General features: G+C 38.3%; 2 protein-coding genes across 5 annotated transcripts in view; one reads left to right on the top strand and one right to left on the bottom strand.

Annotated features, from left to right (window-relative positions):
* The window catches only part of LOC115223301 (N-glycosylase/DNA lyase-like), a 128,573-nt gene that overhangs the window by 44,441 nt on the left and 56,456 nt on the right, over window positions 1-27,676 (bottom strand). The gene's annotated exons all lie outside the window — the stretch shown is intronic.
* The window catches only part of LOC115223315, a 62,246-nt gene that overhangs the window by 27,194 nt on the left and 7,376 nt on the right, over window positions 1-27,676 (top strand). For both annotated transcript variants that reach the window (XM_029793827.2, XM_036512171.1), the window contains 7 exons: window positions 154-255; window positions 639-785; window positions 3,679-3,774; window positions 5,396-5,544; window positions 13,386-13,484; window positions 22,385-22,515; window positions 26,383-26,522. In XM_029793827.2, the coding sequence (XP_029649687.1) occupies window positions 154-255; window positions 639-785; window positions 3,679-3,774; window positions 5,396-5,544; window positions 13,386-13,484; window positions 22,385-22,515; window positions 26,383-26,522 (864 nt within the window). The remainder of the gene's footprint in view (window positions 1-153; window positions 256-638; window positions 786-3,678; window positions 3,775-5,395; window positions 5,545-13,385; window positions 13,485-22,384; window positions 22,516-26,382; window positions 26,523-27,676) is intronic.

Below are 27,676 nucleotides of genomic sequence, written 5' to 3'. Positions count from 1 at the left end.
GTTTTTATCTTTCAAGGTTGCCTCCTTGACTGAACCTGAGCCATGGAAAGAACACCCATAAAAAGATTATGATATTGTACAGAGCCGATATGTCCCACCTCTGCTTTATAAACGGAACATCTATTATTTTTCCTTCTTTCCATGTTTATTTAGTTCCAGCTCCAGCTTCCAGACCAGATGTTTTCAAACCTGTGGTGCGCCTATTACCCTTTACTTCTCACTGGTTTCACACTCATCGTGTGTTACTGGGCCGAGGTCAGTCTTATTCATATCATTGTTACCATCACAACTATCATCCTGTTACACATACATACACTCCTCCTCCTCCTCTTCCTCTTCTTCTTCCTTTTCTTCTCCTCATCCTTCTTCTTCTCCTCTTCCTTTTTCTTCTTCCTCTTCTTCCTTTTCTTCTCCTCCTTCTTCCTTTTCTTCTTCTTCTTCTCCTCCTCCTTCTTCTTCTTCCTTTTATTCTCCTCCTCCTCCTTCTTCCTTTTCTTCTTCTCCTCCTTCTTCTTCTTCTTCCTCTTCTCCTTCTTCCTTTTCTTCTTTCTTTTTTCTCTTCTTCTTCTTATAATAATAATAATAATAATAATAATAATACTAATAATAATAGTAATTGTGGAGTTTTTTCCTTTCAGGCTTTCCATTTGAACAACCTTCCTGTGGAACAACCCCGGTTCCTGAGTAAATCCTTCGTTGGGTTCATAGTCTTCAATGTCTTCATATACATGCTGTTTGGCGCTCGGTTCTTCCTCACCGATATCATCAATAACCAGAAGCAAGCAGTAAGTATTTACTTTCACACACACACACACAAACCTGTATACACACACACCTGTATACACACACACACAAACCTGTATACACACACACACAAATCTGTATACACACACACAAATTTGTATACACACACACACAAACCTGTATACACACACACACAAACCTGTATACACACACAAACCTGTATACACACACAAACCTGTATACACACACACAAACCTGTATACAAACACACAAACCTGTATACACACACACAAACCTGTATACACACACACAAACCTGTATACACACACACAAACCTGTATACACACACACAAACCTGTATACACACACACAAACCTGTATACACACACACACACCTGTATAGACACACACACACCTGTATACACACACACAAACCTGTATACACACACACACACCTGTATACACACACACACAAATCTGTATACACACACACAAACCTGTATACACACATACAAACCTGTATACAAACACACAAACCTGTATACACACACACACAAACCTGTATACACACACACAAACCTGTATACACACACAAACCTGTATACACACACACACACAAACCTGTATACACACACACAAACCTGTATACACACACACACAAACCTGTATACACACACAAACCTGTATACACACACACACACAAACTGTATACAACACACACACACACACAAACCTATATACACACATACACAAACCTGTATATACACACACACAAACCTGTATACACACACACCTGTATACACACACAAACCTGTATACACACACACACACAAACCTGTATACACACACACACCTGTATACACACAAACCTGTATGCACACACACACAAACCTGTATACACACACACACCTGTATACACACACACAAACCTGTATACACACACACAAACCTGTATACACACACAAACCTGTATACACACACATAAATCTGTATACACACACACCTGTATACACACACACAAACCTGTCTGCACACACACAAACCTGTCTGCACACACACACACGTCACACACACATACACACACACACACACACATATTTATAACTTACTTCAACAACTGCAGAGCCTGCAGAAAATCTTTGTGCCTAAATTCCTGAACCATGAAACCGTACAGTTTGTTTCTGTAGAATTTTACTCATTAGCACACGTGGGTGAGTGAGGGGGGAATCCGAGATCTCATTCGTCTGTTTGAATTCGGAAGTACTGGTCAGTTGTTAGATGTATGTTGTCTGATGATGCTTGGTCAGATAATGTATGTTTTAATTTTTGCAGTGCTCTCAAATTTAAAATCTTGAAGTACTGTACTGAAGCGGAGTGGAAATGTGGTTTTTACATTTTTCACATCTATCTAACTCCGAAACGCGTATACAGTTAATCAAAGCTGGATGGATTTGTAATTTTTTTACTCTTTATCTGCATGGGTTGTTGAGTATTGTTGTCTGGGAGATTTTCTTATGGTAGAGAAATAGCTAGTTTTAACTGCTATTTCTAAATTTCAGTATGTGGTAAAGCAAATTTTTTGCTGGACCTTAATTATATAATTAAACTCATAATTATAAAATTTTTTGTTTATGTGTGTGTATATATATATATGTGGAGGCGCAATGGCTCAATGGTTAGGGCAACGGACTTGCGGTCGTAGGATTGCGGTTTCAATTCCCAGACCGGGTGTTGTGAGTGTTTATTGAGCAAAAACACCTAAAGCTCCATGAGGCTCCAGCAGGGGGGTGGGGTGGCGATCCCTGCTGTACTCTTTCGCCACAACTTTCTCTCACTCTTTCTTCTGTTGGCCTGCTTGCTTAGCCAGTAGAGTGGCGTAATTTGAAGGCTAAAACAATGCGAAGCGCATTGTGACCAGCCTTGTGTAGCAACATCTGATAGTCTGGTTGGTCACGGTGATATATATATATATATATATATATATAGGTGCATGGCCTAATGGTTAGGGTGTTGCACCTATAATTGTGAGATCATGGTTTCTATTCCCAGACCATGCAGTGCATTGTGTTCTTGAACAAAACACTTCATTTCATGTTTGTTCTGCAATCATTTTGACATCTGTCGCACGTCACACTTGTGCACTTTTATAGACAATCTGTATGGTTGTTCAGAAAGAAATTACAGAACTAGCACCCATTGTTTAATGACAGGAAAGTCCATAAGAAATTTAATGTAACACTAGCACTATGACCCGGCAACGCTGGGTCATTGTGCTAGTGCATACATATACAGCTGCATGCGTGCACACATACACGCGAGTACTGTCCAAATCTCCAACCAATCACATACAGCTAGCTAGCATTCAATTGGCGTATCAAGTTTCGGGCATTTTGATTGGGTTTTGGATAGAAAATTCACAAAAAAGTCACTTCTATTGATTTTTTAATGGCTTTGCTGGGTGACTGGGGAAATGTAAAGATGTGCACGACCACCCTTGGACGGTTTTGGATGACCATAGAAAGTGCGAGCCCTCTAACTGAAAAACTGTGGATTTGCATAAAGGACATGCACACACGCACACAGACAGACATTTTGCCGTTTATATGTATAGAGATACCACTCTTAGTTTCTCATTGGGAGTAATTTGAAGAAGAATTGACTACTATAACTTAGAGGGTTTTCTCATTGGTTTATAAACAAACTTAAACGAAAGCAAATTGGGGAGGTGATATAGTCATTCATTCTTTAAGAATATTGTTTCCTTAAGGGGCTGCTTTCAAGTCAGATTTAAAAGATCAAGGGCCAATTTATCAACACTTACATCAACATTCTACATCTCTCTCTCACCCTCTTCACTTTTTTACATTATGAATGTTAAGGTTTGATGTGAAACTTTTGCCATTTTCAACGGTTTTAATTAATTAATCTTGGCAGGACATGATTAACAAGATCTTTGACGCGTTTTTTGCATTCCTCATGTTTTTGGTGGTCATCTTCTTCCTCATCTATGGTGTTGAGGTATACTTCAAGGTAAGTGACAGAACTTCATATTATTTTTTTTATATCTTTAACATGTTTCAATCGTTAGGCTGTGGCTATGCTGGAGCAGTGTCCAGAAGAAATTTTGGTTGAAAGAATCAACCCCAGTCCTTAGTTTTTTTAGACTGGTCCTTATTCTGTTTCTGTCTTTTGCAGAATCAGTTAAGTTACAGGGATGTAAACACACCAACACCAATTGTCAAGTGACGGTGGCAGGGGGGGACATACAAAGAAACACACACATACATACATACATACATATACACACACGTGCACACGCATGCACACACAACAGGCTTCTTTCAATTTCCATCTACCAAATCCACTCACAAGGCTTTGGTCGCCCTGAGGCTATAGTAGAAGACACTTGCCTAAGGTGCCACACAGTGGGAATGAACCTGGAACCATGTGGTTGGGAAGCAAGCTACTTACCACACAGTCACACTTGTCTAACTTTTGCTTTTTTCTTTCCTTTGCTACTGTTTCTGTTTTAGCTTTGTCTCTGTGAAATCTTGGTTCATATCTATGGACTTGGTTTTTACCAAATGTCTGCTGCCATAGAAACCAAGGCAAGCAACTCAACAGAAACATATTAACATATTATGTCTCATTGACCCTGTTACCATGACAACTGTGACGGAGACTATTTACAAGTCAAAATAGCAACCAGATTTTTCTTAAATCATACATTATCATCTTGAAAATTAAGATATTGGTTATCTGAACATAATAGGTAGGCTGGTCATTACTGGACTGGTTTTGATAACAGGCCTGCTTAATTATGGCTGACCTTGAGCTAAACAGCATCCCTCTCTCTCAAGATAGCAAGGCTTGAAACAGATTCTTCACTCCTTACAGCAATTGAACTTAACTGCTTTACACTTGGATCTTTTCGGTTTGAACGGCAGTTTTTCCTAGTGGTGTCATATGAAATTGTCACCCATAATTATGACTCTTCCCCCACCCCTAACCCTAACTCACCCTAACTCTAAAATAGATTGAAATGTAATAGATCGATACTAGGGTTATAATTATGGGTGATAATTTCATACGACACCGCTACGGAAAATGGGATTTTTGTTCTAGCGGTGTCAAATGAAAATGTCACCCATAATTATAACCCTAGTATCGATCTATTGCATTTCAATCTATTTTTGATTTAAGGTTAGAGTTAGGGTATTTTTTTTTTCTTCGCAAATGTAAATAAACCCAATCTGTTTCTTAAACGAGGGACATATTCATACAGCACGGAATGTTGTTTACCTAAATGGACTTCAGCGATTGGTTAAAATTGCTGAAATGCTTGAAATTAAAGTGGAAATATGTTACAAACTATAGAATTTTCTCAATAAAGCCAAGAAAAAATAATGTTTTATAAACACATTCTACCAGTATACGAAGTTTAAAAGTGTTTAGTTAACTAGAAACTGTGTTGACATGTGCCGTTCAAAAGGAAAAGATCTGATAACTGTAATATTTCTTTTAATGAGAACAGAATTTGATAACACAGCCAACAAAGCACCCATGTATATATATAGCTCTTTCGATTTTTATTCTTTATTATCTCTTTATTATTAATATCAAATTCTACAATGAATATTTTTCTTTTCAGGTGAGAGGAGCATTTGCTCAATCTGAGAGTAATGTTAATCAGCGCCAACTCCATATGTCAAGACTGGGATTGGTTATTCAGGCCCTTTTACAACTCATAACAGCTTTGTTCCTTTTGTCTGATGTCCTTAAGGAATTCTGGAGAGATAAGTAAGCATTTGTTTCCATTTAACTCCATTTCAAGAAATCATCTGTTCAATGTCTAACACCAGCTTGCATAAAAGACGGAGCATAAGTCAGCAGAGAGGGAACAGCTGGGTATCAAAGGCCTCGACTGATGCCATAGACTTGTAAAACAAAAATACAATGAATGCCTGTGTAGAGTAGGGGCAGGGCTAGCAGTGTGTACTGCAAGGAGAGGTACTGATATGAAAAAGAAAATGCAACGAGAAATGATGAAGTCAGTTGTCAGATATTAGGGCCCCTTAGGTGAATAACATGGGATTCACTGGAGTGACCGTTTACTGTGTAGCAGACCTGTTCGACCAATGCTAAAGAATTTAAATTGAGAGGTGAAATGATGATGAGGATGGCAGTGGTGGTTGTAGAGGAGGAGAAAATTTCGACACCTACACTGTATGTGGTAGAATCATTCATTTCTTTGACTCAGGAGTTTCCATAACATTTAAAGAAATAGTTTTTCTCTGTTGGCCATTGCAGGTAACTTTCTTATTTCATTGGATTTTGGCAAGTAATCTCTAGGGATTCTAATAATCTTAATAACAAATCTTATATTTTCTATTTCATCCATGTCTGTTCCTGAATCTGTCCAAAAATAATTTCGTTACTATCTGCTCTCATTCTCATTTACAGCCTAATTACTTCTTCCATATTCTCCCCCCAGTTGCTCCTCCCCTTCTTTTCACACTATTTCTCTTGCTGTTCTTTATTTCTCCCCTCAGTTTTTAATCAGCTCTCTCTCTCTCTCTCTCTCTCTCTTTCAATCTCTTCTCTTTCTTTCTCTAATCTTAACTTCTGGTCTCCCTTTCTCACTTTCCCTTTTAGACATACCAACCCCATCTCACCACCACCAATTCAAAATTTAGTTTGATATATGGAACAGTTTTTAAGCAGGTGCACACACACACACACACACACACACACACACTCACTACCAACTCATGGAAATTAATGTATCTCTGGAATGGAATGGAATCTGCCCGAATTCTAAAGAATTTTGCTTTCTTGTTTTTAAAAGTACTTCACATCTATGGAATGGGATTATTTGGTTTATCTTTATTGGAGGTAGATATATACATATACATATATATATATATATATATATATATATATATATATATATATATATATATATACGCATATATATATACATATTATGGCTTCCCCCTCGTTATCGAGTATGGCCATTGCACAAAGCTTCACTGTTACATATACATATATACATACATATATATACATACATACATATACATACATACACACATATATATACATACATACATATACATACATACATACACACACACATATATATATATATATATATATATACACACACACATATATATATCTGCATGTGTGTGTATATATATTCACATATACATTTGTGTGTTTGTATGTGTGCATACATTTGTGTATGTGTGTCTGTATGTATACATTCATGTGTGTGTGTGCATACATTCGTGTGTGTGTGTGCATGTATTCGTGAGTGTATGTAAGGCCCGTGCATACACATATGTATGACAGGCTTCTTTCAGTTTCCATCTACCAAATCCTCCACCAAATCTACCAAGCATTTGGCCAGCCCCAGACAATAGCAGAAGATATTTGCTCAAGGTGTCATGCAGTGAGACTGAACCTGGAACCATGTGGTTGGGAAGCAAACTTCTTACCACACAGCTGCATACACCCCCCCCCACACACACAGAGGGTGACAGGTACTTTTTCAGTTTCTGTCTATCAGATCTACTCACAAGGCTTTTAGTCACCCTAAGGACACTTGTCCTGTGTGTCATGCAGTGGGACTGAACCAAAAAACCTTGTGATTGCAAAGCAAGCTTCTATCACATTTTTACTCCCTTCACCTCACCCACCCACCCTTATCTTTGTCCAATTCAGTGAACAGATATCTCAAATAGATGAAATGATCAGATGCTCATAAACCCCAAATCACAAATATTCATGAGTTGACCCCATTTCATTCATATAGTAAACATTACATGTCTGTCTTCTATAAATTTAGTTTTATTATTAACTAGCAGTATCGTCCGGCGTTGCTCGGGTTTGTTTTGACCCTTTAGAATTGGAATTTTTGAAAAGTAAAAATATTGCATTATGTAGCTTGTTATTCTCTTTAAGTGAACATTTTCCCGGTTGAAATACACCAAAAAATGGCAACACAACAGTCAAAAAATCGTAAAAAACAGGGATTTTCATAGAAAAAAAGCACCTTTTTGATGTAAACAATTTTTGGTGTTAACATGGTCCGATTTGAATTTTTTCTTCTACAGAAGGAAGAGCAAGCCTTCTTCTATCATACTCTCAATTTTGGTCAACTTGCGCTGCAGGGTCTCAGAGGAGATAGTGTTAGTTGAAGGCTACCAAACCTGCTATACTCAGACAACTTCAGCTTTATATATTGAGAGATTATTGAATTATAACGGTTTTTGATGTATTCAGATGTTTATCTTAGGAATTTAATCTGTCACAATACAACGACTGTATAACATTATATAACCAGTTGCATAACAGGAGTTGCTTTGATAGTGCAGACTACTTTCCAATGTCCTAAACTACTTCCCCACCCCACGAAATTTTTATACCTTCAGCTCCTCGTTTACTTGTTTCAGTCATTGGCATGTGGCCATAGAGGGCACCACCTTGAAGGCTTTTAGTCTGAAAATCAATCCCAGTACTTATTCTATTGGTTTCTTTTGCCGAACTGCTCAGTTATGGGGACATAAACAAACTAACACTAGTTGTCAAGCAGCAGTGGGGACAGACAATGACAAACTCACATGTGTAGGTGTGTGTGTATATATATATATATATATATATATAAAATCCAGTTAACAGTCATGTATAAAAACATTTATAGCCCGAACGATTTCTGTTGCAGATGTGTGTATAAACCCATTCTTTTCGTATGAATTAGTGACAAAATAATTAGCGGTCCCTCTTACATTCTTTAATATAGACACATTACAGCTGTTGGGGCACTACATAATTTCCAGCACTTTAGTAATACTATATATATATGAGGGTGAGTCAAAACATAATGCCATTTTGTTTAGGATAGGTATAATTACCAACACAGGAACATATATCATACATCAAAATGAAGCTGGTCCTCTATGGATCACATCCCTACTTCTCAACATAGTCACCATTTCCCTCAATAGCAATGTTCCACCTTTGAATGAGAGCATGTATCCCTGCCCCGTAAAATTTTCCATGCTTAGTAACCTTTCATAGTGGCACTTCCATGCATCTTTCTTCTCTGAGTCACTAAGTACAAGCATACCATTATCCATTCACACACATTTCTCACCTACCACATCTCTATTCTCTCAGATACACTGCTTTGCAATCCTGAACACCTCATGCCTCTGATCCTCAGGTCGCAGGACATTTGCAAATCTCTTACCTTCAGCTACTCCTTTTGCTATGTATACCTGAAATCTAGCTGCCCTTTTGGTTACCTGATATAATTCTCTGCTTCCACTTTTTCCCAGTCTTTCCAGGCCTGTCTTTCTGCCTTTATAACACTGCCAACCTCCTTGCTCTACCACCATGTCACCCTTGGTCTAGCTGGAACTCTGCACCTGCCACAGGTTTCATCCACAGCCCTCAGTAGATTGTCCCTGTAAGAACTTCCAGCTGTCCCCTAAGCTATATGTCCCCAACTCTTCCTCTCTTTCCTCAACAGCTTCCATTAGCAATTCTGTAAATTTTTGTCTATTTGCTGGGTCTTTGAGCTTCCATAATCTTCTTTTCCAGATTGAGTCTTTCAAGCTCTAATTCTGAAGTCACTGACTGGTAACCTATGTTAGATTCTGCACTCTTCACCTGGGAAAGACTTTGCATTTTTAAGCACTCATCTATCTCTTTGCCTGGTGAGGAGGTAGTCAGTCTGACTTATGTGCTCACCAGACTGATAAGTGATTAAGGGGTTGGCTGGTTTTTTGAAGTTAGTGTTGCAGGTCATGAGATCATTTGCGCATATATATCATCATCATAGTTTAACGTCCGCTTTCCATTCTAGCATGGGTTGGATGGTTCGACCGGGGATCTGGGAAGCCAGAAGGCTGCACCAGGCTCCAGTCTGATCTGGCAGTGTTTCTACAGCTGGATGCCCTTCCTAACGCCAACCACTCCGTGAGTGTCATGGGTGCTTTTTGCATGCTACCGGCACAGGTGCCAGGCGAGGCTGGCAATGGCAACGATCGGATTGGTGCTTTTTATGTGCCACCGGCACGGAAGCCAGTCAAGGCGGCACTGGCATCGGCCACGTTCGAATGGTGCTTTTTACGTGCCACCGGCACAGAAGCCAGTCAAGGCGGCGCTGGCATCGGCCACATTCAGATCGTGCTTTTTACGTGCCACTGGCCCAGGGATCACAACTACAGTTTCCATTGATTTTTGATGTTGGTGTATATACATACATATATATATGTATATATATATATATATATATATATAAACATTATTGTTCCTAAATCTCTCAACAAGAGTACTTTAAAGTAAAGGTTATTTGCCAACATAATGTGGTAGTCCTGGTTGGGATGAATGCTACTGTTGTTTAGACCCAGGAGACATCGCATCCAGCTGGCTATACGACACAAAATCTGTGTCCTTATATTTTTGGGCAGGGAAGTCTAGCACCCCCACCCAACACAAAGCAGTATCTGTGAACCGCACAGTTTCAGGGTTATTTTCCTTTGTCAACCATTCATCCCAACTGGGACTGCCACATTAGGTTGGCAAATAACCTTTACTTCAAAGTACTGCTATTGAATATCTCATTGAGAGATTTAGGATTTAATTATATCATTGTTGAATTGCTACGTGACGGTTCTTCTTTAATTTATATACATATATTATATATTGTGAAATTGGATTTAGTATTACTAAATTGAATTTTTCCCTGTAAGTTTGGAATCATATTCCCTAATATTATTGTTATTATTATTATTATTATTATTATATTTCGGATGGTGCTTTTTATGTGCCACCAGCACTTGACTGGCTTCTATGCCAGTGGCACATAAAAAGCACCATCCGAACGTGGCCGATGCCAGCGCCGCCTTGGCTGGCTTCCGTGCCGGTGGCATGTTAAAAGCACCAACCGATCGTGGCCGATGCCAGACTCCCCTGGCACCTGTGTAGGTGGCACGTAAAAAGCACCCACTACACTCACGGAGTGGTTGGCGTTAGGAAGGGTATCCAGCTGTAGAAACACTGCCAGATCAGACTGGAGCCTGGTGCAGCCCCTGGCTTCCTAAGACCCCGGTCGAACCGTCCAGCCCATGCCAGCACGGAAAACGGACATTAAACGATGATGATGATATATATATATATATACATACGATGGGCTTCTTCCAGTTTTCCTCTACCAAATCCACTCACAAGGCTCTGGTTGTCCAAAGGATATGTAGTAGAAGACATTTGGTCAAGGTGCCACTCAGTGGGACTGAACCTGGAACCATGTGGTTTGGAAGCAAACTTCTTACCACACAGCCAATACCTGCAATATGATGGGCTTCTTTCATTTTTTTTTCCTGCCAAATTCACTCACAAGGTCCTGGACTATGCAGACATTTACCCACGGTGCCATGCATTGGGACTGAACCTAAAATCACGTAGTTGGGAAGCAGTCTTCTTACCACACAGCCATGGCAATATATAAAATGTTTTAATGTTTACATCTACGTGAAGTTTCAATAAATTTGATCAAGTTACTTCCTTGTAGATGTAAATATTATACTTGTTATACAACTAAAAAATTTAACATAAAAAATTATTATTTTTATTTTTTTAATTTTTATTATTATTATTATTATTATTATCATTATATTTCGGATGGTGCTTTTTATGTGCCACCAGCACTTGACTGGCTTCTATGCCAGTGGCACATAAAAAGCACCATCCGAACGTGGCCGATGCCAGCGCCGCCTTGGCTGGCTTCCGTGCCGGTGGCATGTTAAAAGCACCAACCGATCGTGGCCGATGCCAGACTCCCCTGGCACCTGTGTAGGTGGAACGTAAAAAGCACCCACTACACTCACGGAGTGGTTGGCGTTAGGAAGGGCATCCAGCTGTAAAAACACTGCCAGATCAGACTGGAGCCTGGTGCAGCCCCTGGCTTCCTAAGACCCCGGTCGAACCGTCCAGCCCATGCCAGCACGGAAAACGGACATTAAACGATGATGATGATATATATATATATACATACGATGGGCTTCTTCCAGTTTTCCTCTACCAAATCCACTCACAAGGCTCTGGTTGTCCAAAGGATATGTAGTAGAAGACATTTGGTCAAGGTGCCACTCAGTGGGACTGAACCTGGAACCATGTGGTTTGGAAGCAAACTTCTTACCACACAGCCAATACCTGCAATATGATGGGCTTCTTTCATTTTTTTTACCTGCCAAATTCACTCACAAGGTCCTGGACTATGCAGACATTTACCCACGGTGCCATGCATTGGGACTGAACCTAAAATCACGTAGTTGGGAAGCAGTCTTCTTACCACACAGCCATGGCAATATATAAAATGTTTTAATGTTTACATCTACGTGAAGTTTCAATAAATTTGATCAAGTTACTTCCTTGTAGATGTAAATATTATACTTGTTATACAACTAAAAAATTTAACATAAAAAATTATTATTTTTATTTTTTTAATTTTTATTATTATTATTATTATTTTTATTATTATTTTTATTATTATTATTTATTATTTTTATTATTATTTTTATTATTATTATTATTTTATTATTATCATATTATTATTTATTTTTATTATTTTTATTATTATTTTTATTATTTTTATTATTATTTTTATTTTTATTTTTATTTTTATTATCATTATTATTTTATTATTATTATTATTTTTATTATTATTTTTATTATTATCATTATTATTATTATTATTATTTTTATTATTATTATTATTTTTATTATTATTATTAATTATTTTTATTATTATTATTAATTATTTTTATTATTATTATTAATTATTTTTATTTTTATTATTATTATTATTATTATTATTATTATTATTATTATTATTCGTTCCCCTTTACCCATATCTTAGTTTCACTGATGTTGGAACAGGTCTAACAAGGTACTTGCAAGCAGCTAGCTGATTCTGAACAGAGACTTGTAGCTGTCTTAATATAAACAAGCTTGGGTGAGAGATAACAGTGTATCCTAGTGGAAAGTGTGTTGCTGTTGCAGTAGTTCATCAGACTCTGGATACTACTGCTATTTTTCTCTACTACTACTACTACTATTGCTGCTGTTGTTGAAAGTTTAATGTCCGTCCACTTCTATAAAGCTTTTGCTGGCAAGTGCGATATGAGAGAGAGAAAGAGAAAGTGAGGAAAGAAAAGGGAAGAAAGCAGAAATGTAGCAGCAGATGAATGAATGGAGAGAGGAAAAAAGAGGGAGAAAAGATCAAAAGAGAAATAAGGCGAAACAGAAAAGCATAAAAGGACAAAAAAAAAAAATAAGGTGAAAGAAAAAGATTAAAGAAAAACAACACAAAGATAATTAAAAAAAAATACATATAAAGAAATAAAAATACGTAGAAAAGATTGTGGAAGAATGATTAAATAACAAATGTTTTTCCTTATCTTTTATCGTTTTTTTAATATTTCTCTCTTCGGAATAAGTCCAAGGTCGGTTGGTAATTAAAGTCATATTTGATTGGCATCCCAGAGCAACATTATTAAGTTTGTTTTTGTTGTTGTTGTTGCAGTTATTGTTGTTTTGATGTTTATACTTATTTATTTATTTTTCAACAGACTTCCTGTTCTTAGCCAAAATGTTTTTGATATTGGATTTCGAATCATCGAGTTTGGAGTTTCCCTTTGGTTTCCGTGTGTCCTCTGGAACTGTAGTAGGTAATTATACCTTATAAATATTATACATACATGTGATATTATACAATCACACACGGCATGAGGATATATATATTATATGTATATGTGTGTGTGTATATATGTAGTATGGTGTCTTGTGTGTACAAATAGATGCTTGACTGCTACTGTTAAATTAAAAGATTCCTGTACATCATCATCCAGTCTACTGGTTAAACAGTCTACTATACCTAGTTGTGTTACGTCTAATGGAATTCCATGTCTGATAAGTCCACCGTCATCAATTCACTGCATGAAAGGTTCACCATAACGAATGGTCACTGTGAGGAAAGTTTTTAACTATTAATGGTGAGATACTATGGATATGTTTTCTTGGTAAACCTTCCTTGCAGTGAAATTTCTTCATGGTGAATTGATGGTGATGAAATCTCCTGTGATGAAACGATGGCAGGGAACTTACCTTTAATCATGAAATACAGAGCAAACGTAGAAGAAATAACATTAAACAAGTTTATATCATTTGTTCCTACATATGTTTCACCCCTCTGGTTGTTTGGAGCCTTGCATTGGATATTCCAAGTGCAACCGGATACTTAAACAGAATGGATCAGCAAAGAACACCTTATTGCATTAAAGTTACAGAGAATTAATGTCTCCTAGCATGTGGCATTTATGTATAGTAATGCCCTCTATATAATATAAATAAATATATTTAAGTGAAAAAATTGGTGGATTTTTTTCTCTTATGAGGTTTTTCATGCTAACTACTAAGATAAATTCTTATAAAGATTTTATCCTATTTTTAAATTGTATATATATATATATATATATATATATATATATATATGTAGGTCCCGGGTGATCCGGGGTTAACCACAGTAAGTAAGGTACTCAATACATAGCAGAGTAAAATTAATTTATTATATAGAAGGAGCTTCTACAGGACTAGTACTGTTTCATTCAAGAGAAATCTTCAGGAAGCTTCCTGAAGATTTCTCTTGAATGAAACAGTACTAGTCCTGTAGAAGCTCCTTCTATATAATAAATATATATATATATATATACATGTGTGTGTGTTTGTTTATGTATGTATATATGTGTAAGCAACAGTATATCCAGAGGTAATGAGGAACGATCGTTTCAAGCAACTCCATTTAATTGAACAATGCAACCATTACATCAGTAATAAAAATGTATATATATATATATATAAATATATATATGTTTTATTTAAAAGCAGCAGAAATATAACAAAAGCTGTTACTCAGAGTTTCACGTTCCCGTTCGTCGGACAGAGTTTCATATTCCTGTCCGACGAACGTGAAACTCTGAGTAACAGCTTTTGTTATATTTCTGCTGCTTTTAAATAAAAGCATATTACTCTACCACTGGTATTTGAGTACTCTTTTTTCCACCTTGTTTCACATTTATCTGCTTACTCCGGTATATATATATATGATGTGTGCATCTATACTATAATGGAGAAAGCTGCTTATTAATTAGGTATATAACAACTACTAAAAGTACTAACTGAAAGCAATTATTAAAGGGTTGACTGTCTGGAAATAATTTTCTAAATGTATGTTCTAAGATTTTTCCTATAATTTTCATTTCTCAAGTTCGTTGAATTTTTCCAACTCCAATTTCTTGCAAATTTAAATATTCACTGCATCCAATTCATCACAAATTTGAATATTCATTGCATTCACTGCAGAGTATTATTCCATTTTCATTTGCTAAGTCTCTCACTTTCTCTTTTAAGTTTTAATTCACGGATCTTTTCGGTTTGACCGGCAGTTTTTAAAAATAATTTCTAGGTAACTAAAAAGTTTTAAACTTCGTATACTGGTAGAATGTGTTTATAAAACATCTTTTTCTCTTGGCTTTATTGAGAAAATTCTATAGTTTGTAAGATATTTGTTTCTTATTTCTTCTTCAATTTCTGCAATTTCAACCAATCAATGACGTCTATTGAGGTGAAAACATTCTGTGCCGTATGAATATGTCCCTCGTTTAAGAAACAGATTGGGTTTATTTACATTTGTGAAGAAAAAAAAGATACCTTTCCCCCTAACCCTAACCCTAAAATAGATTGAAATGCAATAGATCGATACTAGGGTTATAATTATGGGTGACAATTTCATATGACACCGCTAGAAAAAACTGCCGTTCAAACCGAAAAGATCCTAATTCACTATTAATGTACATGTAATGTAAAATTACTATTTATTGAATGAAAATTTAAAAAAATAACCGTATAATTTTTGAATGTGGAGTAGCTGTGAGAAGAGCCTAGAAAGTTGGGTAATTACTATTAGAAGACAAAGGAGAAAAAAATCAAAAACTTTCTGATAATTACTCGAAACTTGTACCTTAGGCACAGGAGTGGCTGTGTGGTAAGTAGCTTGCTTATGAACCACATGGTTCCTGGTTCAGTCCCACTGCGTGGCAACTTGGGCAAGTGTCTTCTACTATAGCCTTAGGCCAACCAAAGCCTTGTAAGTGGATTTGGTAGACGGAAAGTGAAAGAAGCCCATTGTATATATGTATATATATGTGTGTTTGTCTGTGTTTGTCTCCCCCAACATCACTTGACAACTGATGCTGGTGTGTTTACATCCCCATAACTTAGCAGTTCGGCAAACAAGACCGATAGAATAAGTACTAGGCTTAGAAAGAATAAGTCCTGGGGTCGATTTGCTCGACTAAAGGCGGTGCTCCAGCATGGCCACAGTCAAATGACTGAAACAAGTAAAAGAGAGTAAAAAGAGTAAAGAGAGTACAAGGTCTTCAAAGAAGAACCACCCCATCAAACAAGAGTTTCGGCCCTTATTAAGAGGGCCAGGCTGCATCTAGGTCATGACTTCTGGGTGCCATTCTGCTGACGTTTTTTAGCCTTTACTTTAGTCATCCCTGTATTGAGCTACCGGTAGGGAGTCGTATCTACTTAAGGCAAGTGGCTGCTCTCTTCATAGATTGGTGCAATAACAGGATGCAAATTCGCAACAGGATATATACTGCTGATGTCACTGATCTTAGGTAGATTGTTTGGAATTAAGTTGTACCCCTCTGCCACCCTCTTGAAAGACTACTTTAGATTGTTTGGTTGGGAATTTTGAGTTTGTCATTTTTATTTACTGAAAAAAAGACAAAAATCATTTTGTATTTGTTCACAGTTTTGTGCATGTTAGTTTTGCTGGGAAAAGGTTATGTTGCCTTGGTAACGGATTTTTTAATGCATGCAGATACTTAGTATGTGATGCGTAAGTATGTGTGAGTGTGTATATGTATATAAGAGAGGGACCGGGTGTCAGCCTACCAGCCAATGAGCACTTGTATAATGGTGATATTTGTTTTATAAGCATCATAGATGTCAAGACAAGGGGTCACACATACATATGTATATACAATAGGCTTCTTTTAGTTTTCCAGCAACCAAATCCACTCACAAAGCTTTTGGTTAGCTGAAGGAGACACTTATAATAGGGGAGGGACACTTGCTCAAAGTGCCATGCAGTAGGACTGAACCTAAAGCCATGTGGTTGGGAAGCAAACTTCTTAACCACATAGCTATGCTTGTGTAAAAAAAAACAACCCCAAAAAACCCCCATTTAATATGGCATGTACATGAGCAGTTTCTATCCTGTTGCCGTTCTGTATCCTGTTACTGTCCACAACTAATCAAAATAGCATAGTCTGGTTTTTCCCAACATAGAAAAGACTGGCTTCTCCACTTTAAAAAAAGAGGACCTCAAAAGATGGAGGAGGCATAGCAGTGTGGTTACAAAGTTTGCTTCCCCATACGATTTCGGGTTCAATCTCACTGTGGGCAAGTATAATGTCCACTTTTTTTTTACGCTTGCCATTATTGGATGGAATTTGTTGAGACAGATGTTTTACAGCTGGAAACCCTTACTGTTGCCAACCCTCACCTGTATCAAAGCAAGTTGGTATCTCCCAATGGCTGGAGATATTTCCACAGAAGATTGGAAATGATTGACACCACATGCATAAGGGTGACACTGATCATCATCATCATCATCGTTTAACATCCATTGTCCATGCTGGCATGGGTTGGATAGTGCGACCAGAGTTGGCAAGCTGGGGGGGTTGCACTTGACTCCAGTCTGATTTGGCATGGTTTCTACAGCTGGATGGCCTTCCTAATGCCAACCACTTTACAGAGCATAGCAAGTGCTTTTACATGGCACCACCATGAGTGCTTTACACAACCAGAAGGATTGGTCTTAACACTTGCAGGGTACAGGTCATCTTGAGTATGAACAGGTGCAAGGTATCTTGGTCATTTGTCGTCTCACCTGAAAGGTTCAGCTTCCTGAGATCATTCTTCAGTACTTCATCCCATGTCTTCCTGGGTCTCCCACTTTCACGTGTTCCATCCACTTTGAGTGATCAGCACTTCTTTATGGAGCTTTTAGCATCATGAAAATAAATGTTATATGTGTGTACCTTTTACTCTTTTACTTGTTTCAGTCATTTGACTGTGGCCATGCTGGAGCACCGCCTTTAGTCAAGCAAATCAACCCCAGGACTTATTCTTTGTAAGCCTAGTACTTATTCTATCGGTCTCTTTTGCCGAACTGCTAAGTTACAGTGACGTAAACACACCAGCATCAGTTGTCAAGCGATGTTGGGGGAGGACAAATGCAGACACACAAACATATACACACACACACACACACACATATATAAATATACGACAGGCTTCTTTCAGTTTCCGTCTACCAAATCCACTCACAAGGCTATAGTAGAAGACACTTGCCCAAGGTGCCACGCAGTGGGACTGAACCCGGAACCATGTGGTTGGTAAGCAAGCTACTTACCACACAGTCACTCCTACGCCTGTAGCCACTCCTACGTGTGTGCATGTTCCTCTTTTGACTGGTTTAACAACTGGTGTTGATGTGTCTCTCCATTACTTAGGCGGCAAGCTGGTAGAGACGTTAGCATGCCAGGTGAAGTGCTTTGCGGTATTTCGCCCGTTACTACATTCTGAGTTCAAATTCTGTCGAGGTCGATTTGCCTTTTATCCATTCAGGGTCGATGTAATCGACTTAATCCGTTTGTCTGTCCCCTCTATGTGTAGCCCCTTGTGGGTAATAAAGAAACAATTACTTAGGCATTCAACATATACAAACAAAACATCAGTGCTTATTTCAGCTTGATACCTGATAGGATTGAGGAAAATTTTCAAAGGTGGTGCTCCAGCATGGCTACAATTGAATGATTGGACCATACATGCATGAATTCATGCCTAAACAAAGAGAAAACCTGTAAAACTATCCCCCCCCCCCACCACCACCACCACAAAAAAGGGGTAGAAATTGTCAATGAGAATACAGCTCTTTACTGATAGTAGTCAGAGGGGAAGGTACTTGACATTTTATTATTTTTTACATTTGTTTCATTCATTGGACTGTGGCCATGCTGGGGCACCACCTTGAAGGGTTTGGTCAAATTTATTCTAGTACTTTAAAAAAATTTTTTTTCTAAAAATCTGGCACTTATTCTGTTGGTCTCTTTTGCCAAATCCCTAAGTTACTGGGATGCAAACAAACCAACACCAGTTGTCAAGCAGTCGGGGAACACACACACACACAGTGGGCTTTGACACAGTTTCTGTCAACCAAATCCACTCACACGGTATTAATTACTCTGGGATTAAAGAAAACACTTGCCCACTGTGCTATGCAGTGGGATTGAACCCAAAACCATTTGGCTGCAAAGTGAGCTTTTAACCACACAGCCATGGCTGTACCTATTTAACAAATATTTAAAGCAATCCTGTGTAAGAGCTTTCTGGGGTGACATGCTTTATATTAGGAGTTGGGTGGGATTATGAAGGATTTTAATAAATAAACTCACCTCATTAATGGCGATTATGTGATAGAGTTATTATTGCTTTTAAATTGGGACTGCACAGCAATAGATACTTGAGATAATCAGCTTTAATAGCATTTGGTTTCTCACATTCCGATGAACCTTAAAACCTTGTTAATATTGTGTTGTTTTAATCCTGTAAAATATCGATCATCCCCTCACACATCGCTCCGTCAATCCGTGTCTGTCTGTCTGTCTTACAAAAAGACATAATAAAAACCTAACCCCAAACAAATGCAAAAACACTCACACACAAATGCGTGATATCTCATGCATGCCCATCACTGGTGAAAAGAAAAACGACAAAAAAAATACCATAGCTTCAAAGCCGAAACCTATTAAACGACTTTTAAATCTTTAATCTTCTTTATCAGATTTAAAAACACAAACATATGTGAGCTGAACCAGACATTTTCTACTCCTGAACATTCATGCATTCCTTAACACAAGGAAAACAGAATATATAATATGGAAGCCTGCCCCAGAGCAGAGGCAGTGGGAGGGGCGAAATCTGTTGAAGATTACAAATATATAACAACAGTCTTGTTTACATTAACATTAATCTAAACTCTGCCCCTTCTCCTCCCCTTCCATTCATTTCTACAATTCATTAATATGATGTGTTTTTTTTTTGTGTATCTCCACTCATTGTTGTCTCTGTTCACTCAAGTTCAGGAGTGTCGGGTCTGACTCAACAGTTGATTTTAGGTCAACCTTCATTCACTTCAATTCAAAGGCGTCTTCCACCGTTGCCATCAATGTTTAGTATGAACTGAGCTAACTTAAACAGTTTCAATGCAGTTGCTTGATCTGGTTGTAATAGCAGCCAAATCTCCATCAGATGATCACACCTTACCGTCTTTATAAAACAAAAAAAAAAAAACATATACATTTGGCAATGTGCATTCAAGCATAGATATATACATTTCTAAAAAACATGCATGTTTATATGCACACATATACACTTACTTGCATTATACACATGAATTACACACAACATTCGTGAATATATCAAGCAAATTAGAGCCTCTACATGGTTGCTCATTCTGCTAGAAATAACAGTTACATCACCATTTTATCTTAAGTTTGCTCAAAGATTTGAAATAACATACATTCACATTATTTCACATCAACATAAACCATTTCTTTCTGCGTGTATCTGTCATATTCTTCATGGTCAGCCACTTTCTCTGCTTATTGTCATCAGTCTTTCTTGGAAATTAAACTTGTATATTGGCTGCTGTAGCCAATTCCTTCCTCATTTAATCATTCTACAACTGACGGATTTCTTACCAATGTTTCAACAGGCTTTGTAAGTTAGCTTTGTATATTAATCACATTTTATTTCATTCAGTCATCTGCAATAATTGTACTTTTGCTATTCACTGTCATACATAGTTTTTTTTTTTTATGTACATAGGCGCAGGAGTAGCTGTGTGGTAAGTAGCTTGCTTACCAACCACACAGTTCCGGGTTCAGTCCCACTGCATGGCATCTTGGGCAAGTGTCTTCTGCTATAGCATCGGGCCGACCAATGCCTTGTGAGTGGATTTGGTAGACGGAAACTGAAACAAGCCTGTCGTATATATGTATATGTGTGTGTATGTGTGTTTGTGTGTCTATGTTTGTCCCCCTAGCATTGCTTGACAACCGATGCTGGTGTGTTTACGTCCCCGTTACTTAGTGGTTCGGCAAAAGAGACAGATAGGATAAGTACTAGGCTTACAAAGAATAAGTCCTGGGGTCGATTTGCTCGACTAAAAAGGCGGTGTTCCAACATGGCCACAGTCAAATGACTGAAACAAGTAAAAGAGAGTATGCCATATTAACTGGGATTTTTGGGGGTTGGTTTTTTTTTTTTACACAAGCATAGCTATGTGGTTAAGAAGTTTGCTTCCCAACCACATGGTTCTAGGTTCAGTCCTACTGCATGGCACTTTGAGCAAGTGTCCCCTATTATAAGTGTCTCCTTCAGCTAACCAAAAGCTTTGTGAGTGGATTTGTTTGCTGGAAAACAAAAAGAAGCCCATTGTATATACATATGTGTGTGTGTGACCCCCTTTTTTTGACATCCATGATGCTTATAAAACAAATATCACCATTATACAAGTGATATCATTCATTTCCAACCTTCTGTGAAAACATCTCCAGTCAAGGGGAAAATATTACCTTGCTTGGAAAAAGGTTTAAGCAACTGGGTACCCTTCTTTGATGAAAGGAAGGGCATCCAGTTGTATAAAATCTGCCTCGATGAATTTCATCTGACCCATGCAAGCATGGAAAAGTGAACATTAAAACAAGGATGATGACCAACACATTGCTAAACTGTCAATTTCCTTTCTTAAGCTGTTCTCAAGAATTCTTAAACTTTAAATACAAGCACAGCAATACTTTACACCATTTCAAATTATAATACTCTTACTCTTTACTTTTTTCAGTCATTTATTTGACTGTGGCCATGCTGGAGCATCGCTTTTAGTCGAGGAAATCGACCCCAAGACATATTCTTTGTAAGCCTGGTACTTATTCTACCGGTCTCTTTTGTTGAACCGTTAAGTTACGGGGACGTAGACACACCAGCATTGGTTGTCAAATGATGTGTTGCGGGGACAAACACAGACACACAAACGTATGCACACACACACACACACATATATATATATATATATATATATATATATATACATACATACATACATATATATGATGGGCTTCTTTCAGTTTCTGTCTACCAAATCCACTCACAAAGCTTTGGTCGGCCCAAGGCTATAGAAGAAGACACTTGCCCAAGGTGCCACACAGTGGAACTGAACCCAGAACCATGTGGTTCGTAAGCAAGCTACTTACCACACAGCCACTCCTATACCTATAATAATATTGCAAAAATAAATTAAAATAACATGTATTTTACTCAAATCTCTCTCTCTCTCTTCTTTTCTCAATATTTTCCTCTGACTCAAACAACTTTCACCACCATCTCAATAACGATCACCATGAAATCAACATTGGACATCTCTACACAGTCCTGAAGAATTATGGGTTTTAAATCCAAAAAAGATTTTCCTTTCATTTGACCGCGGTAAAAGTTTGAGAACCAGCTTAAACATTGCTACCAAACAACAGGAAGGCACAGAAGCCTCCAAGAACAATTCTGGTAAGTTTGAAGATTTTATGTACACACACACACATACATAAGCACACACACACACACAGACACACACACATACACACTTAATTTTTGTGTTGGAGGAGGTAGAGTAACATCTTGTTACATTTCATTTTTCCTATTGTTTTTAAAAGGACAATTCCTCAATGACAGTTATAATACAATGGTTGTATACTGTCAATTTAACGTGACAGTAGGAGATTACACCACCGCTGTTTAGCCCTAGGAAGGCCTGAGCTGTTGTGGGTATTTGTCTCCCCTTCGTAAATGTATAAGGACACAGGAAATGTATCGAAGCCGACAGGAAGCGTCGATGCTTCCTAGGGCTAAGCAGCGGTGGTGTAATCCCCTACTGTCACGTTAAATTGACAGTATACAACCATTCTATCGCCCCACCACCGTACATATCTCTATGAGATATTTAGAAATTTAATATTTCTGAGTAATAATACAGAACTGATCTAAATGTGTTGCAGGAATTCTGCTAGCTTGCTGCCTTTACAAAGAACTAATTGTTAGTGTGTGTTAGTAACATTTTTCCTAGCTCATTTTTTTCAGTCAGGCAGCACTGGCATCAGCCATGCTCGAATAATGCCTTTTTACATGCCGCTGGAATGGAAGCCCGTTAGGCAGCACTGGCATCGGCCACCCTTGAATGGTACTTTTTACGTGCCAATCAGGTGGCACGACTACAATTTCACTTGGCTCAACGGGTCTTCTCAACTGCCTGACAATTGAAGGGTACTTTTAAATGGGCCATGGCAACGATCTCACTTGGCTTGCTGGTCTTCTCAATTGCCTGACAATTGAAGGGTACTTTTAATGGGCCATGGCAACGATCTCACTTGGCTTGCTGGTCTTCTCAATTGCCTGACAATTGAAGGGTACTTTTAAATGGGCCATGGCAACGATCTCACTTGGCTTGCTGGTCTTCTCAATTGCCTGACAATTGAAGGGTACTTTTAAATGGCCATGGCAACGATCTCACTTGGCTTGCTGGGTCTTCTCAATTGCCTGACAATTGAAGGGTACTTTTAAATGGGCCATGGCAACGATCTCACTTGGCTTGCTGGGTCTTCTCAATTGCCTGACAATTGAAGGGTACTTTTAAATGGGCCATGGCAACGATCTCACTTGGCTTGCTGGGTCTTCTCAATTGCCTGACAATTGAAGGGTACTTTTAAATGGGCCATGGCAACGATCTCACTTGGCTTGCTGGGTCTTCTCAATTGCCTGACAATTGAAGGGTACTTTTAAATGGGCCATGGCAACGATCTCACTTGGCTTGCTGAGTCTTCTCAATTGCCTGACAATTGAAGGTACTTTTAAATGGGCCATGGCAACGATCTCACTTGGCTTGCTGAGTCTTCTCAATTGCCTGACAATTGAAGGGTACTTTTAAATGGGCCATGGCAACGATCTCACTTGGCTTGCTGGGTCTTCTCATTGCCTGACAATTGAAGGGTACTTTTAAATGGGCATGGCAACGATCTCACTTGGCTTGCTGGGTCTTCTCAATTGCCTGACATTGAAGGGTACTTTTAAATGGGCCATGGCAACGATCTCACTTGGCTTGCTGGGTCTTCTCAATTGCCTGACAATTGAAGGGTACTTTTAAATGGGCCATGGCAACGATCTCACTTGGCTTGCTGGGTCTTCTCAAGCACAATATATCTCCAAAGGTCTTGGTCGCTGCCATTGCTTCAATGGTTGTGCTTCACTATCTTGTCCCAAGTCTTCCTGGATCTATCTCTTCCACAGGTTCCTTCCACTGTTAGGGTGTGATACTTCTTTACACAGCTGTCCTCATCCATATATAATACATGATCATACCAGTGCAGTCATCTTTCTTGTACACCACATCTGATGCCTCTTATGTCCAGCTGTTATCTCCAGGCGCTTACACACTGTCTTGTATGCACACAGACATTACACATCCAGCAGAGCATACTAGCTTCATTTCTTTCAAGCCTATGCATGCCCTTGGCTGTCACAGCCCATGTTTCACTGCCATGTAGCAAGGCTGTTCACACACAGGCATCATATAATCTGCCTTTCATTCTGAGGGAGAGAGGCCCTTTGTTGCCAGCAGAGGTAGGAGTTCTCTGTACTTTGCCCAGCCTATTCTTATTCTAGCAGCTACACTCTCAAAGCATCCACCCCCACTACTGACTTGATCACTGAGGTAATGGAAGCTATCAACTACTTCTAGTTTTTTCCTTGGCATGTGATAGAATCTATTTTCTGTACATCTTCAGTGTTTATTGCCCCTGTGCATCTGCCACACACAAAAACTATCTTCCCAGTTAAACTTCCTTTGATATTGCTGCATCTCTTACATGTCCATAGCTTGAATTGAGTACATCTTATGGAGTTTCTACCTACGCCTTTTCTACAGATTGAGCAGGACCATCTATTTGAAGGGATTTGTGATTTGTCTGCCTTTCTACTTACTAAAACTTCAGTTTTTGCTAGATTGACTCTAAGGACCTTCGATTCTAGACCTTGCTTCCACACCTGAAACTTCTCTATTTCTGGTAATAACTCAGCTATTAGAGCAAGGTTATCAGCATAGAGGAGTTCCTAGGGGCAGCCTGTCTTGAATTCCTCTATCATTACCTGGAAGACTATGATGAATAAGAGGGGGGCTGAAGATTGAGATTCAAATTCTGTTGTGGTCAACTTTGTCCTTCAAAGTCAATAAAATAAAGTACCTGTCAAGTCCTGGGGTTGATGTAATCAACTACCATCACCACCACCTTCAAATTGCTGACATTGTGTCAACATATAAAACCATTAATTTTCTGAAGAACAGAATGTAAAGACCTGGAACGAATGCAACAAAACATTTTTACCAACACTGAGTTCAAATCCTGCTGAGGTGATATCTGCTTATTATTCCTCAAGGGTAAAGGCATATGGCTTAGTGGCTTGGGTTTTCAGCTCATGATCATAGGGTCACAAGTTTGATTCCCAGCAGTGCAAGACACTTTATTTCATGTTGCTCCAATCCACTCAGCTGGCAAAAATGGGTAACACTTGTATTTCAAAGGGCCAACCTTGTCACATTCTGTATCCTACTAAATCTTGCTGGGACCCACCCTTAACGGGTGGATATGTGTGTCTACGGAGTGCTCAGTCACTTGCATGTTAATTTTACAAGCAGGCTGTTTGGTTGATTGGATCAACTGGAACCCTCGTTGTTATAACTGTGCCCAGCTATTCCTCTTGGATTGATGAAATAAAATACCTATTTCTTTACTACCCACAAGGGGCTAAACACAGAGGAGACAAACAAGGACAGACAGACGGATTAAGTCGACCATATCGACCCCAGTGCATAACTGGTACTTAATTTATCGACCCCCGAAAGGATGAAAGGCAAAGTCAACCTCAGCAGAATTTGAACTCAGAACATAACAGCAGACGAAATACTACTAAGCATTTCACCCAGCATGCTAACGATTCTGCCAGCTCACTGCCTTTCATGAAATAAAATACCATCCAAGTACAGTAACCAATGGTATTAAGTAATTCCTCAAAATTTCTGGCCTTGTGCCTAAAGAGATTAACACTTTTTTTTATACTATTGTAGACACTAAAAAAAGGTTATCTTAAGGCAGACAAATCATACAAATATGGATGCTAAAAAACTCCAGTTTAGTCTAGAGATAGGTGTCCAGCAAGGTTTTGTCCTCTGTACATTTCTGATAATGTGTGTGTTTTGTATTTGATGAGAGCAACATCTCACATTGGGTTAGAAACAAACAAAATTACAAAGAGAATGAAATCTAAAAACCAAATTAATACTGATGTGTTGTTGTTTTTTTTCTTTTTATTATGATATATTTGCAGTAGTTGATGATCAGAACCTCTTGTGTTGGATATGTTATGACCCAGAGAATGTCAGCTGTGGACCTCTCATTCAAGCCTGCAAATGTAAAGGGGACATGTCTGCTGTGCACCATGACTGTCTACGACAATGGTTAGTTGAGGTAAGTCAATTAGACATATTGAAAAACACGTGCACAAATACACATATGTGTTATATATATATATATATCAGTAAATGGTGGGGTTGTGTTGAACACATGTGGAGAAATGATAGGAGAGGAAAAATTATAATAAAGCAGAATGCTAAATTGAAAGTAAATTTTAAATTAATTTTCCATACACCCATTTTTATTAAAATTTACTTTCAATTTAGCATTCTGCTTTATTATAATTTTCCTTTTTTTTCACTATGTGACCTCGTGAGTATCGCTGGCGATTTTTTTTCCTCTGTCTTCCCTTCTCTGGATCTTTCCTTCTCCTATGTTTCCGACGAAGAGCTCCGCTCGAAACGTTAAACCCTCCTTTCCTGAGCATCCAATAATACTTTATTTGTTCCACGTCCTCGCGTTGTTGTGTTTTTGTTTTTTGTGTTTTCTTGTTTGGATTAAACTATATATATATATATACACACATACATACATACATAAATATATAGATATACACACACACACACGTGTGTATGTATATATACACATGCACATACTTACGTGTGAAACTATGGTTTCCATATCTGCTTTTTCATGCATGCATGGGTCAATGCATGGATCAGACAGAATTAGTTGAGGCAGATTTTCTACAGTTGGATGCACTTCATGCTGCCAACCCTCACCTGTTTCCAAAAAAGGCTTTACTGTCTGTTTTGGCAGGATTTTTATAGTTGGATGCCCTTCTAAACAGCAACTGTCTTACAGAGTGGACCGAGTGCTTTTTATGTGGCATGTGTGCAAGGTTCTGTTGGCATGTAGAAAGTCTACTTTAATAAATTGTGTCCAACCCTTGCAAGCAGAACATAGGGACAGAGAGGACTAAGAAGGTTAAGGGAAAGGTTTGTAAGCGTACGAAAGGAGAGCGACAGATGGTTAGAGATGATAGAAGTGAATGGTGAACATGTGTGAAGGCATGAATCTTAATCTGGGGGTGAAAGTGGAGGAAAATAGGAGTGGGTCAGGGCAGAAGGGGAGATAGTGATAGCAGATATGAGGGGGTGTTTAGTGGGAAATAGAAAAAGTTGTAAGGGATGATATTGAGAATGCAGGATGGCTTACAAAAGGTTCCAAGGAGAGTGACATTTGGCAGAACAAAAGAGAGATGAAGT

The sequence above is a fragment of the Octopus sinensis genome, linkage group LG22, assembly GCF_006345805.1.
Source record: "Octopus sinensis linkage group LG22, ASM634580v1, whole genome shotgun sequence".
NCBI classification, from domain to species: Eukaryota; Metazoa; Mollusca; class Cephalopoda; order Octopoda; family Octopodidae; genus Octopus; species Octopus sinensis.
The sequence above is the reverse complement of the archived record's forward strand: the minus strand, read 5'-3'. Positions and strand labels throughout refer to the sequence as shown.